This window comes from Galeopterus variegatus, unplaced genomic scaffold, assembly GCF_000696425.1.
Source record: "Galeopterus variegatus unplaced genomic scaffold, G_variegatus-3.0.2 Scaffold5464, whole genome shotgun sequence".
NCBI lineage: Eukaryota > Metazoa > Chordata > Mammalia > Dermoptera > Cynocephalidae > Galeopterus > Galeopterus variegatus.
Window position 1 is genome coordinate 16,295 of NW_007731575.1, and position 21,019 is coordinate 37,313.

Consider the following 21,019-nt stretch of genomic DNA (forward strand, 5'->3'; position numbering starts at 1 on the left):
AGATCTGTAGGGGTTCATTTAAATGTAGGGTTAAATGAGGGACCATGGAATTCTAGAGCAGAACCATCCAATAGAACTTTCTGCAGTGATATCAATTGAACACTTGAAACTTAGCTAGTATGACTGAGAAACTGGATTTTGGGGGCTATTGGCTACCATATTGTACAGCACAGTTCTAGAGGGTCCTTGGATGAACTTTGAAACTTTATAAACTTTTGAAATTGTATGCAGAATTAGATGTCTATCTGTATTTTTCGAGGAAGTAAGTATGTAGCTTTCATCAGATTTTCAAAATCATGAGAAAGATTAACAACTGCTGCTATAGGTCTTTGGCAAAATCAAGTAAGTTAAGGGCAGTTAAGTATGCCCTCTTGTAACCCCTGCTGTTTCTCTTTTTTCATTTTTTCTGTCCTCAGCTGTGGGTGGCTTCCCTTGACGATTACAAACAGAAACAAATTTGAATCTGAGACTTCAGGCCCCACACAAACCATAAACTGCTGGAGGGGGCAATGGCTGTGGCCCTGGGTTGTGCAATCCAAGCCTCCTTGAATCAGGGCTCTGTGTTTCAAGAGTATGACACTGACTGTGAAGTCTTCCGTCAGCGCTTCAGGCAGTTCCAGTACAGAGAAGCAGCCGGGCCTCATGAAGCTTTCAACAAACTCTGGGAGCTTTGCTGCCAATGGCTGAAGCCAAAGATGCGTTCTAAGGAACAAATCCTGGAGCTGCTAGTGTTGGAACAATTCCTAACTATTCTGCCCACGGAGATAGAGACCTGGGTGAGGGAACACTGCCCAGAGAATAGAGAAAGAGTCGTGTCACTGATAGAAGACCTACAGAGAGAACTTGAGATACCAGAGCAGCAGGTGAGAAAGCAGTTTGTTATCTTTGTAATTAAACCGAAGGAAGTAGGTGAGGCAGCTGGGACTAGACCAAACGTTTGTGTCTGTGTCATTCGCCAGTCCCAAGATTTCTCTACAGTTCTTTTAATTTTTCTTTTCTGCTACAATCAGTATATGGGTCAGTAGTTTCTATCCCTGCCAGACCCTATCCTTCTATAACAAACATTTTTTTTTTTTTTAAAGATGACAGGTAAGGGGATCTTAACCCTTGACTTTGTGTTGTCAGCACCACGCTCACCCAGTGAGCTAACTGGCCATCCGTATATGGGATCCGAACCCGTGGCCTTGGTGTTATCAGCACCACACTCTCCCGAGTGAGCCACAGGCTGGCCCCATATAACAAACATTTTATAGTATCCTCTTTACTATTCTTAAATGAAATTCATGGATAGCATAACCCACCTACATACATCAAACAAAAGCATCAATATAGAGCATGCACTGAATAGTGATGTTTCAATCAATGTTGGTCTGTGTACATGATCATGGTCCCATAAGATACCCTATTTTTACTGTATCTTTCCTATATTTGGATATGTTTAGGTACACAAATACTTACCGTTGTGTTACAGTTGCCTACAGTATTCACTACAGTAACATGCTATAATGGTTTGTAGCCTAGGAGCAATAGGCTATACCACATAGCCTATGTGAGTAGAAGGCTATACCATCTAGATTTGTGTAAGTATACTCTGTGATGTTAGCATGAAGCAATTATATTAGGATGCATTTCTCAGAACGTATCCCCTTCCTTAAGTGATGCATAGACTGTATTGCTCTGTGGCCTATAGGCCAATTCTGGCCATGTCCTGTTTATAAGCTGATAATGTTTTTTATCTTGTTAAAGCATTCTTTATAAAATAAAATAGGAAGAAGGAGAAGAACTGACAGAGTGAATGTGGCCCACAAAGCCTAAAATTGGCTCTTCACAGAAAAATTTTGTCAACCCTGAGTCAAGGAGAGTAGAGAAAGGCTATAAAGGAAAAGGAACTAACATACTTTGTTATAAACTAATGTGCATTTCTGCATATACATGTTTGGGCTTGACTGAACCGGAAGACATCATGAAGCTGTCAGATGCCTACATCTATGCTTGGAATCACTGTAAGGTGACAACTAGAAATTCAGACTGATACTGCTCAATAACTACAAGCAGAGTTGCTGCTTCTCATATGATTTTCCAGAGTGGCATACAACTCTTGGTAAATCTGAGCTAGAAGTAGTGTAGTCTTCCTTTGATTTTCACAGTAATGCATACCTAGAAAATTCCATTTATGCTAAAACTATGCAAAACAAAACAAAACAAACAATTGTACTTCTATGACAAACAGGGTGGTGTTCTTGACAAGTTTATTTTAACCTACACGAATGTTTCAGGGGACATTCCACAGTCAATAGGCACCTGGAATAATTCTGCATTATGAATTATGCTTTTGTCTCTGGCCTGCTAAATTATGATAGCCGCCACCTGCCAGCATATCCAATACACTCCATTGAGAGCAGTGAGACTGTCCTCTGTTCAGAACCATCGTGTAAAACCTCTGTTCAAGGAGTGCCATGGCAGAGCAGAGGACAAAATCTCTGGGAGAAGGGAGCAGGTGCTTCTAAGCTGGGCATCAGGGATGCTCTGGTCTTGAGTGTGGGCAGGACACTGCAGGAGCTTTTAGCTTCAGGGTATGTAGCCACCCTGAACGGGGTCTTCCAAAGTTTCCTGCCTCCCTACCATAGCAAGGGTTGGTGGTTTCCCTTCCGTTCTGTCTTCTTGGTTTTGTTTACTCTACAAGATTTTATTTTCCTGTGTCTAAATGTGTGCTGCCCATTATAGGAGCCACTAGCCACGAGTGGCTCTTGAGCATTTGAAATAAGGCCAGTACAAATTGAGGTCTGCTATAAGTGTAAAACACACACCACATTCAGAAGACTTAGTATGAAAATAAAGTATGTGAAATATTTCACTAATAATTGTTTCTATTAAACACAAGTTGAAATCCTGATAATATGCATTGGATTAAATAATATATACTATTAAGGTTGACCTGACCTATTTTTTTATTTATTTTATTCATATGGCCACTAGAATATTTAAAATGACATGCATGGCTCTCATTATAGTTCTGCTGGGCAGTGCTGGTATAGACTGTAGAATGATGGGTCCTGGCATCTCCCCCAGGTCGATATGCATGACATGCTCTTGGAAGAACTGGCACCAGTGGGAACAACACACATACCACCAAACATTCACCTGGAGTCAACCGCAATCCAGGTAATGGGACCTGCCCAGGAGTCCCCAGTGGCAGAGGTATGGATCCCACAGGCAGGGCCACAGGAGCTGAACTACAGTGCTGCTGGTGAATGTCAGCCCTTTCTGGACTCTGGTAAGGGAAGGGTTTTCTTTCTTTTGTTTCTGTTTTGAGAACTTGAGAGTTCTCAAGGGTTGGGGTTGGTTAGAAATACCAATTACCCAGTCGAAATGGACCACTTGGGTAAAGAGGAAAAGGAGGAAATTTCTTTCTGGGAAGGACAGGAAACAAAGTACTTTGGATAGAATGGGATTAGGAACCCCTTAAGTTAATGATCCTGCTCAGGAGGCTTTTGACAAAGAAGGTTATACAGGAAAAGCGGGGAAGTTTGGATACTCTGTATAAGAGCTCATTTCCCCAGTAAAATTTAATCAGTGGGATCTGTGATGCTGTGAGTCCAGAGGGTACTTTTGTGTCCTCTTCAGTTGCTTTTATGGCATAAGAACTTCATTCAAACGTAATACTTTTATAATATACTTTCTTCAGATCCTTTAAGAGGGTTCAATCAGTTACCACAGTATAAAGAAAATATCTATTTTATTCAATCAAAACCTAGAACAGTGTTTCTCGAAGTGTAGTAAGCAGACCATCTGTATCATTATCACCTGGGGCACATGTTTAACAAGCTTTCCAAGTGAGTGCTATCCACGCTAATGTTTGAGAACCACTCTCCCAGACGTGACAGGTGTTTGTTCTAGAAGTAGAAATTCCATTTGGAGAAAAGCAGCTGAACAGTGTAGCCTAGGTATTCCTGCATTTCACTTCTCTTTGGAGTTTTCTTACATTGTTACCAATGCTCCCTGTCTCATTCTGCCTCTCGCCCTCATTAAAGCTGTGGCCCGAGTGTGTCCAGAAATCTCTCCCCTTACTCCCCCAGGCACAGCTTCAACATGTTGGCTCATTGAAGAGACTGTGAAATACTGAGAAAACAAAGAGACATAAAAAATGAAAATAAATCAATAACAGTCCAAGGTACAAAATATGAATGTTTGATCCATCCATAACTAGCTCAGTACCCAGGCTTAGCAACCATGCCCCATTCCACATGTTAACATTTATTCATTTATCCAGTATTATGAGCACCTATGAAGAGCCAGGCACTGGGCTAGACCCTGGCACTGTGTCAGACAAGACAGAAAAGCAGTTCCAACTGTCCTGGAGCTTACAGTCTGGTGGAAATATATCAGTAGGGCTGTAAGTCCTGTATGTGATGTAAATAGGACTATAAATAGTATGTTAGAGGGAATAGGATATTAGGGAAGCACATAGGAAGTCCACCTAACCAGCTGTAGGTTGAGAGGGAAGATGTGTGGAGGAAGAGAAATCTGGGTTAAAACCTAAGGGATGGATTGGATGAGCCTACTGAGTGATATACACAGATTTGCATTTTAGGAGATAACTCATACTACAATAGGAATGGGCATGACTGAAAGCATGTTCACCTTTTGGGAGGTTATTGAAAGCATACAGTTGAGAGAGAATGGTTTTTTAAATCAGGGGCTTGTTACTGATGACGAAGTGAAAGGGGCCAATTCAAACGATATTTAGCAGGTGTGAAATATGGGACTTGGTGACTGGGTGTCAGGGTGATGGAGAAGACGGGGTTAAGAATGGCATCCAGGGTTCTGACCAGTGCACTGTGGAGGTGTTGATATTATTCACTGACATGGGGAGCACAAGAGGAGGATTAGATATGATGTGTCAAGGTGAGTGTAGATTTGAAAATGTGGAGTTGGAAGTGCTTATGGGTCTCCAGCATACTTTTATTTTAATTTTATTTTAATTAATTAATTAAATAATTAATTTAAAGATGACTGGTAAAGGGATTTTAACCCTTGACTTGGTGTTGTCAGCACCACGCTCCCCCAAGTGAGCTAACCGGCCATCCCTATATAGGGATCTGAACCTGTGGCCTTGGTGTTATCAGCACCACATTCTCCCAAGTGAGCCACGGGCTGGTCCCTCCAGCATATTTTTAAATAAGGGTGACACAGAGGAAAAACCCACTAGTACCTATGTATACATATTGTGTTCAAAGCAGAATTATATAATATTGCCATATATGTTCCAACCTTTACATTTCTTACATTTCATAGTTTATTAAGAAGTTTTAAAAAATCTGTATTTATGTATATGTATATATATGTGCAACAAGTGGCAGAACTTAGCTAGTTATACTTAATTATAAATATTTATGTATATGCATTCTGGTTCTCCATGTTAATTTGTCCCTTTTATCAGCATTGCTGGTACAAAGATCACATAGCAGCAGTATTAATCTTGGTGTTAATATTTTATTATCTAAAACACATGGAAATTCAGTGTATTTAACAAAGGATATATAGAATTAATTAATCAATCAAGTAAAAAATACAAATTTGGAGCAGAGAAGATTATCCCGTTTTCATCACTGTTTAAAGTGACATAATATGCTTTGCAAAATGATGCAAGACTTATTGTTCGATTATTTAAACATTACTTAAACTTGTACTGTTTGTTTATTTATTTATTTATTTTGTGATAGATTTTGGTTGTGGTGTATTAGTTTTTTTTTTTTTTTAAGTAAAAACATCTTTGATGTATTAAGTGAATCACATCCTATTGTAGACTGTGGAAAGCATAAAATGCTGGCTTAATGGAAAAGAAATTTAGAAGTAATGGAAGATGTCAATTGATTATATATTATAAACATAATATATATATATATATATTCCCTGTCAGCAAAAAAATAGATTGTTGGGTGTGTATGAAGTGTGTATACATGTATGTATATGTTTTTTCATTTAATGATATTTACTTAATATAACTGAGAATACATACACACGTTTATTGCAAAATAAAAAAGAACTCGAGTGAAAAATGCGAAGTGACTTTAGGAAGATGTATTAGTCCGTTCCTGTTGCTTACTACAAAATACTTGAAACTGGGTAATTTATAAAGAAAAATGAAATTTATTGCTTACAGTTTCTGAGGCTGGGAAGTCCAAAGTCCATCTGGTGGTGGTGACAGCAACTCAGGGGTCTCACATTACAAGATGGTGGAAGCAGAGAGATAGCAGAGAGCAGGACAGACTCCTTTCCTTTTAAAGCCCTCAGAGCCATGCCCCTGACCAACATTTTTAATGCTCAGGGGTCTCACATTACAAGATGGTGGAAGCAGAGAGATAGCAGAGAGCAGGACAGACTCCTTTCCTTTTAAAGCCCTCAGAGCCATGCCCCTGACCAACATTTTTAATGCGTTCACTACTGCATGGTCCTACAATCCAACCATGTCTTCAAGGCTCCACCTTTCAATTACCATAATAGCATTTCCCAGCCTCTTAACAGTTACAGTGGGGGCTAAGTTTCTAATATATAAATCTTGGGAGACAATTCAAGCTTCAGTGACTTTTGGGGGGACACAATTCAATTAATCCACAGCCGAAGACATGAGCTTATAAAATTCCTCATTTGAATTCAAGCCAGACACTCTAGATGCTAGAGGTAGTCAATATTAGAATGTCTGCAGTCACAGAGAAAAGAGGCAAGGAGGCACTAGTCCTAAAAATATAAAACATATCATGCTTATATTTGAAAATGTGGAGTTCAAAATTAGTACACCAAAATTGGAACGCAGTTTAAATTGTCAAAGCCTTGGATTTTTCATTTCAATTGATGAGGTTTCACTTGCAATGTATGTGAAAGGTCAAGTATCACATCTTTTTGGTGATGAAGAATATGAGAGATGAAAATATAAAGTAAAATATGGGACAAACAAATACTATCTGCAAAACATCAGAAGATTCTTGTAACAAATTACTTCAGATTATCCTATTATACCAAATAATTTAACAAAAACTAATATCAACCTCCTACTATAGTAATGGTATTTCTTGTTGCAGTTGGGCCTTCATGACAGTCTTCGTTAATGAGGCTTAATAAAGTAATTCCCTGAGCATAGGATGGAGAGAACATTCATTAGTGAAGTACCTTCTTTGTTAACCTTCAGTTGCTTTGTGTTGGATAGCTATTGCTGCATAATAAATTACCCCCAAAACTTAGCAGCTTAAAGGAAAAAGCATTTATCAATTCACAGTTTCTGAGAGTCAGGAATTCCGGAGTGGTTTACTGGGTGTTTTCGGCTCAGTTTTTCTTGTAGTTGCTGTCAAGATGTCAGCAGGATCTCCTTTTTGAAGTCTGAATAATATTGCCATTTACCACAACTTGAATGGACCTGGAGGACATTATGCTAAGTGAAATAAGCCAGATATAGAAATAAAAATATTGCATGATATTACTTATATGTAGAATAAAAGAAAAAGTGCTCAAGTACAGAGATAGAAAATGAAACACAGGGGAGGGGAGGAGGAAATGGGCAGATGTGGGTCAGAGAATACAAAGTAGCAGATATGTAGGATGAACAAGCCTAGAGATCTAATGTACCACATGAGGAATAAAGTTAATAAAAGTGTCTTGGAGATTTTTGTTAAATAAGTAGATTATAGCTCCACTTGTGACTAAAAAAGTAACTGTGTAAAATATTGGATATGTTAATCTGCTTCACTATAGTAACCATTTTACTATGTATAGGTATCCCATAATATCATTTGTAAACCTCAGATATACACAATAAAATTTATTTAAAAAAAAAAAAAAAAAAAACACGACGTCAGCAAGGGCTGACAGGCCTCCGTTCCTTGCTAAGGGAACTTCTCCATAGGCTACCTGAGTGTTTTCACAATAAGCCAGCAGGCCTCCCCCAGAGCAAAGGATCCAGGAGAAAGCAAGGAGCATGTAATAGTGTCTTCAATAACCTAGTCACACACTATTACTTCTACCGTAATCTATTCATTAGAAGAGTCACTAAATCCAACCCACCCTTAAGGGGAGGAAAATAACGTTCCACCTCTCAAAGGAAGGAATATCAAAGAATTTGGGAGTCTATTTTAAAACTACCATATACCCCATGCTTCTCTAGCCCTACTATCCTTTTACTTTTACTTCAGTTTTTGAGGTTAAAAAAACTATTTTTTTGTCTTTTTCTTCAGTTAATTTTTCTTGAGTAAATTTATTCAATTAATCAGGTCAAATAGAATATACCCCAGATGAATCTCCTGACTATAACCAGGAGACAAGTTCAACATCCTGGGCAACACGTTATTGTCACTGGGAAACTAACATTTTAGAAGAGTCTCAAAAACAGAGGACATGATTGAATTTAAGGTAACAGTCATTGGTCTCTATCTGTAGGGCCCTTCTTTTTTACCAACAGACCAGGACTTGATGTTTCCTCTATTACTATAAAATCACTCATCCAGTAGTAATAGTAGCTTCAAAGACTAGCTTACATCGAGGCTAGGGAGAAGAGGTCCCCAACAACAGTAGGCATTAGGGCCTGCTTTCTTAATGCCTTATTTACCTAAAAACCATGGAGCCAAGCTAGAAAATATGCAGTGAGCACACTTACATATGCAGGTGTTGATAGGATAAATTTCTAAAAATGGGATCAATTAGTTAATGGGCATTTAAAACATCAATAGATATTGTCAAATTGTCCCCTAAAAATATTATATCAGTTTATCCTCCTGCCAAATTCTGCTTGCCTCTACTTATCTTTGCTCTGTAAGAGCCATAGCTGTTCTCACCATGCTGGCAGACAGAAGTAGGGCTAATATCTGTGGAAACCTTTAAAATAAGTGTCAATTTCAGTCAGCATTAGTGGTGGTGTTTTATCCAACATATAAGAACAGAGGATGGGAACTGAGGTCAGAAAGGTGGGAGATGGGTCATAGGTGAATGAGAAGAGGATTTAGCTGACATAAGCTGTGAGAATAAGGTTGGGGAATACAAATTGTTGATAGTGTCCAGGAGTATCAATGTTACTCAGCACAACAGGATTGGGGTGGGGTGTGGCATACACATAAGTGCGCTGAATTAACCTCCATGAAGAAATTCAGGTTTGAGCACATGTTCTTTGCAGCCAGAGTATGGGGACTGTCCTGCTGCACACAATTTGGGGCCAAGCTTTTTGAAAGCTGCAACCAGGATTATGATGCTGTGGATGAGGAACCAATGTGAAAGTACTCAGGCCTCTTTATTTAGTGCTGTGCAGAAAGGAGCAGCTGGAATTGAAGGGCCAACATGGGAAGGCCATGAGACATAGCTACCTGGTAGTAATACTCCTTGCTTTCATTCTCATGGGTACTAGATTTTGCCTGTAGGGCTGCTTTAGACCTTGACTAGGTCTTATTTTATTTTATTTTTTTACTTATTTATTGAAACATAATTGATCATACGTATCTGTGGGATATAGTGTAGAATATAGATACCTGTGTGCAATACGTGGTGCTCAAATCAAGATAATTAGTATATTCAACATTGCAGAATATATTAATTTTTTGTGGCCCTTTACCAATTTCTTGCTACCCCTCTCTCCCTCCCTCTTTCCTACCTCTGGTGGTTTAAGTTCTGTTCTCTACTTTTGAAAGTTCAATGAATTATTGTGATTGTTGTATCTTTCTTTTTAAATTTATTTGTTTATGTTTTATTAGCTCCCATTTATAAGAACATGTGGTATTTCTCTTTCTGTGCCTGGCTTATTTCACTTAACATAATTGTCCCTAAGTTCATCCATGTTGCTGCAAATGGCTGTATTTTGTTCTTTTTATGGCAGAGTAGTATTCCATTGTGTAGATATACCACATTTTCCTTATCCAGTCATCCTATGATAGACATTTAGGTTGGTTCCATATCTTGGCAGTTGTAAATAGAGCTATGATAAACATGGGAATGCAGGTATTCCTTCAACATGATGGTTTCCATTCATTTGGCTATATACCCAGCAATGGCATTGCTGGATCATACGGTAGTTCTACCTGTGGTTGTTTGAAGAACCTCCATACTGTTTTCCATAATGGCTGCACTAATTTATAGTCCCACCAACAGTATAGGAAGGTTCCCTTTTTCTGCATCCTGGCCAGCATTTGCTGTTCTCTGTCTTTATGATAATAGCCGGTCTAAACTGGGGTGAGATGATATCTCAGTATGGTTTTGATTTGCATTTCCCTGATGCTTAGAGATGTTGGGCATTTACCCATGTGTCTATTGATCATTTGTATATCTTCCTTTGAGAAATACCTATTCAGCTCCTTTGCCAATTTTTTTAGCAAGGTTAGTTATTTTTTTTACTACTAAGTTGCTTGAATTCCTTGTATATTCTGGATATCAGTCCCTTGTCAGATACATAGTTTGCAAATATTTTCTCCCATTCTGTAGGTTGTCTTTTTGCTCTGTTAATTGTTTCCTTTGCAATTCAGAAGCTTTCTAGTTTGATATAATCCTATTTATTTATTTTTTTCTTTTGTTGCCTGTGCTTTTGGGGTCATATTCATAAAGTCTTTGCCCAGTCCTACTTCCTGAAGTATTTACCCTATGTTTTCTTTTAGTAGTTATATGGCTTCAGGTCTTATATTTCAGTCTTTAGTCCGTTTTGAGTTGATTTTGGTATATGGTGAGAGATGCGGATCTAGTTTCATTCTCGTACATATGGTATTCTGTTTTCCCAGCACTATTTATTGAAGAAGCAATCTTTCCCTAATGTATATTCTTGTTGCCTTTGTCAAAGATCACTTGGCTATAAGTACGTTGATAGATTTCCGAGTTCTCTATTATGTTCGATATGATCAGGTGTCTATTTTCATGCCAGTACCATGCTGTTTTGGTGACTACAGCTTTGTAGTATTATTTGAAGTCATGTAGTGTTATGCCTCCAGCTTTATTTATTTATTTATTTATTTATTTAGTGCTCAGGATTGCATTGGCTATTTGGGGTCTTTTGTTATTCCATATGAATCATAGGATTGTTTTTTTTCTGTTTCTGTGCAGAATGTCATTGGTATTTGGATGGGAACTGCATTGAATTTGTAGATCACTTTGGATAGTGTGGACATTTTCACAATGTTAATTGTTCCAATCAAGAGCATGGAATATCTTTCCATCTTTTTGTATCCTCTTCAATTTCTTTCAGCAGTGATTTGTAATTCTTATTGTAGAGATCGTTCACCTTCCTGGTTAAACTGATTCCTAGGTATTTTATATTTTTGGTGACTATTGTAAATGGACTTTCTTTCTTGATTTCTTTTTCTTCTAGTTTATTGTTAGAGTATGAAAAGGCTACTGATTTTGGTGGATTGATTTTATATCCTGCAACATTACTGAAATTGTTTAACAGCTCTAAGATGTCTTTGGTAGAGTCTTTATGTTTTTCTGTATATAGGATCATGTGATCTGCAAACAGGGACAGTTTGACTTTGTCTTTTCCAATCTGTATACCCTTTATTCCTTTTTCTTGCCTGATTGCTCTGGCTAGTACTTCCAATACTATGTTAAATAGGAGTGGCAAGAGTGGGCATCCTTATTTTCTTCCTATCCTAAAGGGAAAAGGTTTCAGCTTTTCCCCATTCAGGATGATACTGATGATGGGTTTGTCATGTGACTTTTATTGTGTTGAGATATGTTCCTTCTATACCTAATTTGCTGAGAGTATTTATAATGAAGGTATGTTGAATTTTGTCAAGTGGTTTTTCTGTGTCTATTGAGGTAATCATATGGATTTTGTCCATGCTTTTGTTCCTGTGGTGTATCACATTTATTGATTTTCATATGTTGAACCATCCTTGCAGGTGTGGGATGAATCCCACTTGATCATGGTTCATAATTTTTTTGATGTGTTGCTGTACTCTGGTTGCTAATATTTTGTTGAGGATTTTGCTTCTATGTTCATCAGAGATGTTGGCCTGTAGTTTTCTTTATTTATTGTATCTTTGTCTGATTTTGGTATCAGGGTGATGCTGGCCTCATAGAATGAGTTTGGAAGGATGGCCCCTGTTTCAATTTTTTGTAATAGTTTGAGAATGATTGACGTAAATTCTTCTTTAAATGTTTGGTAGAATTCAGCATTAAAGCCATCCAGTCCTGAGCTTTTCTTTGTTGGGAAACTGCTAATTACTCCTTCAATCTCCTTGCTTGTTATTGGGCTTTTCAGGTTTTGTATTTCTTTTTGGTTCAGTCTTAGTAGTTTGTATATGTCCAGAAATTTATCCATTTCATTCAGGTTTTCAAATTTGTTGGCATATAATTGTTCTTAGTTGTCTCTATTGATTTTTTGTATTTCTGTGGTATTTGTTAGGATGTCTCCTTTTTTGTTTCTGATATTTATTATTTGGATCTTTTATTCTTTTAGTTAGCCTAGCTAATGGTTTATCTATTTTGTTTATTTTCTCAAAGACCAATGTTTTGTTTTGTTGATCTTTTGTCACATTTTGGGGGTCTCTATTTCATTTTGTTCTGCTCTGATCTTAATTATTTCTTTCCAGCTACTAATTTTGAGATTGGATTATTCTTGTTTTTCTAGTTCTTTGAGGTGTACCATTAAGTTGTTTATTTGAAATCTTTCTATTCTTTTGATGTAAGCATTTATTGCAATAAACTTCCCACTTACTACTGCTTTTGCAGTATTCCATAGGTTTTGGTATGATGTGTCTTTATTTTCATTGATATCAATAATTTTTTTGATTTCCTGTTTAATTTCTTCTTGGTATCATAGGTTGTTCAGGAGCATGTTGTTTATTTCCATGTATTCGTTATAGTTTCTAGAGTTTCTTTTGTTATTGAACTCTAGTTTTAATCCACTGTGGCCTGAAAAGATATTTGAAATGATTTCAATTTTTAAAAAATTTGTTAAGAATTAATTTGTGACCTAACATGTGGTCTATTCCTGGAGAATGTGCTGATGAGAAGAATGCATATTCTGTAGTTTTGGGATTAAATGTTCTGTAGATATCTTCTAAGACCAATTTTTCTAAAGTATAGATTATATCTTGAGTTTCTCTGTTGATTTGTTGCCTAGATGATCTGTCCAATGCTGAGAGAGGACTACTCAGGTCCCCAACTATTATCATATTGGGGTCTATCTCTTTCTTTATGTCTAATAGTGTTTTATTTATATATCTAGGTGTGCCTGTGTTGGGTGCATATCTAGTCATGATTGTGATGTCTTCTTGCTGGATAGATCTATTTATCGGTATATAATGGCCTTCTTTGTCTCTTTGTATGGTTTTTTGGTTCAAAGTCTATTTTATCAAATATAAGAATAGTTACTCCTGCTCATTTTTGGTTTTCATTTGCATGGTATATCCTTTTCCATCCCTTCACTATTAGTCTGTGTGCATCTCTGCAGATGAGGTAAGTCTCTTGTAGACAGCATATAGGTGGGTCTAGCTTTTTGATCCAATCAGTCAGTCTGTGTGTTTTGAGTGGGGAATTTAAACTTTTTACATTTAGGGTTTCTATTGAAAGGTATTGTTACACTCCTGGCATTTTATCAATCTTCATTTGGGTGTTTTAAATATTTCGTTCCTTTCTTCCACTTTTATTGTTGGTCTTCAGCATTTAATGGGTTTTTGAGGTGGTAAGATATGGTTTCTTTCTCTCTTGTTTTCATTTTTGGTCTACTAGTAGGTTTTGTTGTTTCTTGTGTATTTATGGTAGTGATTATTGTTTTTTTAGATTCTGGATGCAGGACTCCCTTGAGGATTTCTTGTAGGGCTGGTGGTATGGTGATGTGCTCCTGCAGTTTTTGTTTGTCTGGGAAATACACTATTTCTCCCTCCTCTTCTTCTGAATTATAGCCTCTGTGGGTATTGTATTATTGACTGCAAGTTTTTTTCTCTTAGTCTTTTGAATATATCATCCCATTCTCTTCTGGCCTGTAGAGTTTCTGTTCAGGAGTCTGCTGTTAGCCTGATGGGGACTCCTGTATAAGGTGGCTTGATGGTTTTCTCTTGCTGTTTCTTAAGATTCTCTCTTTGTCTTTGATCTTTTCCAGTTTGACTATAATGTGTCTTGGATAGGACCCTTCTGGACTGAGTCTGCTTGGGGATGTTTGAGCCTTCTGGATCTGAAGGTTCATGTCTCTTTCTATACCTTGGAAGTTTTCCATTATTATTTCATTCAATAAGTTTTCAATGCCTTTTCCTTTCTTCTCCCCTTCTGGGGCACCCATAATTTGGATATTTGTGCACTTAAGGTTGTCTTCTAACTCTCTTAGATTTTCTTCATTTTAAAAAATTCTTTTTTAAACTTGCTAATTTATTCAATAATGTTAATATTTATACATTTTCCTGCAATTAGATATTTTAAACACTTTATTGGGATATAATTCACATACCATACATTATCACCCCTTTAAAGTGTACAATTCAGTGTTCTTTGGTATATTTACAGATATGTACAACTCTCACCACAGTCAATTTTAGAATATTTTCATCACCTCAACAAGAAACTCTATACCTTTTAGCTACTACCACCTATGCCCCCATATCTCCCATCCCTAAGCAAACACTAATTGTTCTGTCCCTATAGATTTGCCCATTCTGGGTATTTCATATAAATGGAATAATACAATATGTGTTTTTTTGTGATTGGCTTCTTTCATTTAGCATAATGTTTTTAAGAATATTCCACGTTGTAACATGTATCAGTACTTTATTCCTTTTATGGCTGAATATTCCATTGTGAGGTTATACCATGCTTCATTTGTCCATTCATCAGTTGATGAACATTTAAGTTGTTTGTACCTTTTGGATATTATGAATGAACTATTATGAACTATAAAATTTGGATGCAAGATTTTGTATGGATACGTTTTTATTTATCTTGGGTATGTACCTAGGAGCAGGATTGCTGAGTCATATGGCAATTCTGTTTAAACTTCTGAGGAACTTCCAGACTGTTTTCCAAACTGGCTGCACCCTTTTACATTCCCACCAGCAGAGTACTAGGGTTCTGATTTCTTCACATCCTGGGCAACACATTATTATCTGACATTTTTATTCCACTCATCCTTTTGGGTGTGGAGTGGTGGCTCAATGTGGTTTAGAAGACTAATGATGTTGAATATCTATTTGTGTACTTATTGGTTATTTGTATATCTTCATAGGTCTATTCAATTCCTTCGCCCATTTTTAATTAGATTATTTGTCTTTTTATTTTTTAGTGGTATGTTTTCTTTATATATTCTAGGTAAAAGTCTCTTATTAGATATGATTTGAAAATATTTTTCACATTCTGTAGGTTATCGTTTCACTTTCTTGATAGTGTCTTTTGTAGCACAAAAGCTTTTGTTGTTTTTGTAATTTTAATGAAGTCAAATGTGACTGTTTTTTCTTTTGTGGTTTGTACTTTTCATGTCATATCTAAGAAGCCATTGCTTAATCCAAGGTAACAAAAATCTAGTCCTATGTTTTTTTCTAACAGTTTTATAGTTTTAGCTCTTACATTTAAGACCAAGTCATTTTCAGTTAATTTTTATATGGTATGAAGTAGGGGTCCAAATATTTTTCTGCATACAGATATTCAGGTGTTTTAGCATGATTTGATGAAAAGGCTATTCTTTTCACATTGAGTGTCCTTGAAACCCCTTTGTCAAAAATCAGTTCACCACAGGTATATGGATTCATTGCTGGACTTTCATTTATATTCCAGTTATCTTATGGAAGTACCACACTGTCTTTATTATTACTTCGTAGTAAGTTTTGAAATCTGAAAGCGTGAGGGTTAAAACTTCACTCTCCTTTTTCAAGATTGTTTGGTTATTCTGGGTTTGTTGTGACTTTATATTATATTTAGAACTAGCTTGTCAGTTTCTACAAAGAAGTCAGTTGTAATGCTGATAGGGATTGTGTTAAATCTGTAGATCTCAATTTGAGAGTTATTGCATGTTAGTAATATTAAACTTTGTGATGTATTAACCTGGGATGCTTTTCCATCTTAGATTTTTTTGATTTCTTTGAAGAATGTTTTGTAGTTTTCAAAGTGGAAGTTTTACACTGATTTTACTAGATTTGTTACTAAGTATTTTCTCGTAAATTTATTGTTAGCAAAATTGTTTTCTTAATTTTATTTTTGGATTGCTCATTGAAAGTATATAGAATTAGTTGATTTTTGTGTTTTGATTTTGTTTTTTTATTTTTGTTTTGTGCTCAGTTTACTAAACTCATATATCTAATAAATACCATCTTTTTTTTGTTGTTTTTGTGACCGGTAAGGGGATCGCAACCCTTGGCGTGGTGTCGCCAGCACCGCGCTCAGCCAGTGAGCACACCGGCCATCCTTATATAGGATCTGATCCCGTAGCGGGAGCGCCGCTGCGCTCCCAAGCGCTGCACTCTCCCGAGTGCACCGTGGGGCCGGCCCAGAAATACCATCTTTAAAAACACTTTTACTTGAACATTTACTCATTGATTACAAGTTTAATTATTAAATAACCTCCATATTATTTAGATTACAACTGGAAAGTTAGTATGAATGAGTCCTTTGAAAACTTTTTTAAAAATTTTATTTTTTATTGTAACTTAGTTGATTGTACATATCAGAGGGGTACAGAGTTGAATATCAATACCTGTGTGCAATATGTGATGCTCAAATCAGGATAATTAGCATATTTGATATTATACAATGTAATTGTTTTTCATGTCCCTTTACCAATTCCTCCTTTACCACCCCTTCTTCCCCTGTGTATTGATTTTGTATCCTGCAAACTTATGGAACTTGTTTATTAGTTCTAATTTTTTTTAGTAGATTCTTTAAGATTTTCTATAAATAAGATTATGTCATCCTCTAAAAGAGATAGTTTTACTTCTTATATTCCAATCTGGGTATGTTTTATTTCTTTTTCTTGCCTAGATTCCCTGGACAGAACCTTCAGTACAATGTTGAATACAAATGGCAAGAGTAGACATCCTCGTCTTGTTCTTGATCCCAGGGGAAATGTGTCTAGTCTTTCACCATTACTTATGATGTTAGCTGTGAGTCTTTCATATATTCCTTATATCAGAATGAGGAAGTTTCCTTCTATTCCTAGTTCCAGATTTTTTTTTCAGGAAACAGTGATGGATTTTTTCAATTTTTTTTCCGCATTATTGAGATGATTGTATGATTTTTACTAGTTCTATTGTAAAGGTATGTTACCTTAATTTTTTATTGTTAAATCAATCTTGCATTCCTGGGATAAATACCACTGGTCTTGGTATATAATTCCTATTATATGTTGCTGGACTCAGTTTGCAAGTATTTTGTTGAAGGTTTTTGCATCCATATTCATAAGACATCAGTAGTCTATAGTTTTCTTTTATTGCTCTGTCTTTACATGGATTTGTTATCAAGTAGTAATGGTCCCATAGAATGAGTTGGGAAGTCTCTCCTCCTCTTCTGTTTTTTGGAAGTGTTTGTGAAAAAAAATTTTTTTTTCTTTTGTTGCTTGTGCTTTGGTGGTGATATTTTAAAAATTATTGCCTAATTCAAGGTCATAAAGATTTATACCTATGCCTCCTCCTAAGAGTTTTATAGATTTGTTTCTTACATTTAGGATATTGATCAATTTTGAATTAATTTTTGTATGTGGTGGGACATAGAGACCAACATCATTATTTTGCATGTAGATATCCAGTTGTCCCAGAACCATTTGTTGAGTAGACTATTCTTTTACTATGGAGTTTTCTTGGTACCTTCATTAAAAAGCAATTGGCTGTAAATGTAAAGGCTTATTTTTGGACTCTCAAGTCTAGTCCTTTGATATATATTTCTTTTTTTGTGCCAGTTAAGTGAGCTGGAAAGTGTTCCCATTCTCTTCTATTTTCAGGAAGACATGTAGAATTAGTGTTAATTCTTCTTTAAATGTTTGGCACAGTTCATTCCCCTTTCACTTCTGAATGTAGCAATTTGAGTTCTCTCTTTTTTTCTTGGCTATTCTAGCTAAAGTTTTATTAGTTTTGTTGATGTTTTCAAAGAATCAGCCTTGGTTTCAATGATTTTCTCTATTGTTTTACAATTCTCTATTTTATTAAATTCTGCTATAATCTACTATTTCCTTCTTTCTAGTTGTTTTAGGTTTAGTTTTCACTTCTTTTTCTAGTATTTTAAGGTGGGATATTTTTCTTTTTTAACATGGGCATTTACAGCTATAAATTTTCCTCTAAGCACTGCTTTGTGTACATCCCTTATGTTTTGATATGAAGTGTATTTATTTTCACTTGCCTCAAAATATTTCTAACTTCCCTTTTGATTTCTTCTTTGAACAATTGTTTACTTAGATGTCTATTGTTTAATTTTCACATGTTTATGAAGTTCCCAAATTTCTTTCTTTTATTTATTTCTAATTTTATTTCATATTGGTGAGAGAATATACTTTGTACTTGTCATCCTTTCAAATTTCGAAACATTTGTTTTATGGCATAGCATCTTGTTTGTCCTGGAGAATTTTCTGTTTGCCCTTGTGAAGAATGTATATTCTGCTGTTGTTGGGTGTAGTGTTCTATGTCTGTTACATTAAATTTGTTTATAATGTTTTCTATGTCTTCTATTGCTGATCTTCTGCCTAGATTTTCTATCCATTAGTGAAAGGTGTTATTGAATTTTCCAACTACTATTGCTAAATTGTCTAGTTTTTCTACTGTTTCTGTCAGTATTTGCTTCATGTATAAGGGGTATTCAAAAAGTTCATGGAAAGATTCACATTGTCTTTCAATTCTATTTTTCCACCAATTTTTTGAAGTACCCTTGTATTTCAGTACTCTGTAAATAAGTGCATATATAGTTATGTTCGTTATATGTTCCTGATGGATTGATCTTTTTATAAGTATAAATAGATCTTTATGTATAGCAACTTTTATTTGTTTTTATGTAATTTTGTCTTGCTGTCTTATGGTTGCTATTTGCATGATATATCTTTTTTTGTCCCTTTATTTTCAATCTCTTTGTGTCTTTGAATACAAAGTGTGTCTTCTGTAGACAGGTTATAGTTGAATCCTTTTCTTAAAACTCCTGTTGACATACTCTGCCTTTTGAATGAGTTGTTTAATACATTCTCATTTAATCTTATTTATGATATGGTTGAATTTACATTTGCTATTTTACTTTCTGTTTTCTATATGTCTCATTTTTTGTCCCTCTATCCTTCTTTTGCTGCTTTCTTTTTCATTAAGTAAATATTTTGAATGCAACATTTTATTACTTTAATGAATTTTCACTATTTTAAAGGTATTTCCTTAGTAGTTGCTCTAGGATTTACCATGTACATCTTAACTTACAATCAACTTCAGAGTAATACTACACTAACTTAATGCTAGTGAGATTTAGAAATATTTCTCCTTTTTTATAGCTCTTTTCCCTTCTCCCCATTTCATTTTTGTGGTATTACTATCATACATGTTTCATCAAAAATGTTATAAACCCCCCCAAAATACATTCTCATAATTATTATTTTATATAATTGTAAGATTTTTAAAGAAGCTGAGGAGAAAGGAAAACAAGTATATATTATAGCTTTTATTATATTATTTATCATTTATCATTTTATTATCATTTATATTCACAATGCATCTTTTCTTACATTATGTATCATTTTTGATGTTCTTCATTTTTTACTGTGGATTTGAGTTACCAACTAGAGTCATTGACAAATACATTGTATTTCTATATGTTATATGCCTGTATTAGTCCATTTGTGTTGCTGTAAGAGAAATACCTGAGACAGGGTAATTTATAAAGAACAGAGGTTTATTTGGCTTACCATTCTGGGACAGCTGGATCTGGCATGGGCCTCAGACTTTTTCTACTCATGGCAGAAAGCAGCAGGCAGCCGGCAGGTACAAGCAGATCACATGGGTATACATTCCCATTCCAAAAGGGAAGAATAGGCCAAAAGAAAGGAGAAACAGGCCCCAAACAAGTCCGAAACCCAGCAGGGCAGACATTATGTCTTAAAGCTCCAAAATAATTTTCTTTGACTCCAGCTCCTGCATCCTGAGCACAGTGGGGCATCTGGGCCCCCAAAGTATCAGGCAGCCTTGCTCCCACAGCTTTACCAGCTGCTGCGCTGTTGCCTGTGGCTTTTCCAGGCTGGGGTTGCACGTTGCCAGTGGCCTTACAGATTTGGGGTCCTGGAAGCAGCCCCGCTGCCTTGGTTCTACTAGACATTTCTCTCGTGGGGGCTCTCTGTGGGGGCTACAACCCCACTTTCCGGCTCAGCATTGTTCTAGTAGATGGCCTCTTCAGGGGCTCCACCCCTGTGGCAGGTCTCTGCCTAGGCCCTCAGGCTTTTCCATATGTCCTCTGATCTGGGTGGAGGCTGCCAAACCTCCACTGCTCTCATATCCTGCCAGCCTGCAGACTTAACACGACCTGGACGCCACCAAGGTTTCAGGCTTCTAGTCTCCAGAGCTGCTGCACAAACCACACTTGGGGCCTCTTGAGGCACGGCTGCTCCAGCCAGAGCAGCTGGGATGCAGGGAGCACGTTCCTGAGGCAATGGTGCCCCAGGTCTATCTTCCAGGACAACTTGGTCTTTCTAGGCCTCAGAGCCTGGGATGGGAGGAGCACCCTTCCAGACTTCTGAAATGCCTTCAGGGCTTTTCTCCCCATTGTCTTGTCTATTAGCATCTAGCTGCCTCACTCCAAGCTAATGTCTTTAGTAACTAGTTTATCTGCTTCACCCTTGCATTTTTCTTTTTTTTTTTTTATCGTTTAAATTTTTATTTTGTCAATGTACAATGTGGTTGATTATTATGGTCCATCACCAAAACCTCCCTCCCTCCTCCCTCTCCCCCCTCCCACCCAAGAATGTCCTTTCCGTTTGCTTGTTGTAACAACTTCAACAAATTGTAGTTGTTATATCTTCTCCCCCCCCCCGTGTTTGTGTGTGTGTGTGTGAGTGAATTAATTTATTTATTTTTAGCTCCCACCAATAAGTGAGAACATGTGGTATTTCTTTTTCTCTGCCTGACTC

The 21,019-nt window shown here is 36.5% G+C and overlaps 1 protein-coding gene across 1 annotated transcript in view; it reads left to right on the forward strand.

Moving 5' to 3' along the window:
- The first annotated feature begins 416 nt into the window (after positions 1 to 416).
- ZNF449 (zinc finger protein 449) overlaps positions 417 to 21,019 on the forward strand; it is a 26,861-nt gene continuing 6,258 nt past the window's right edge. Inside the window, exons 1-2 of the mRNA XM_008589469.1 lie at positions 417 to 863; positions 3,070 to 3,274. Of these exons, the coding sequence (XP_008587691.1) occupies positions 510 to 863; positions 3,070 to 3,274 (559 nt within the window). The 5' untranslated portion in view covers positions 417 to 509. The remainder of the gene's footprint in view (positions 864 to 3,069; positions 3,275 to 21,019) is intronic.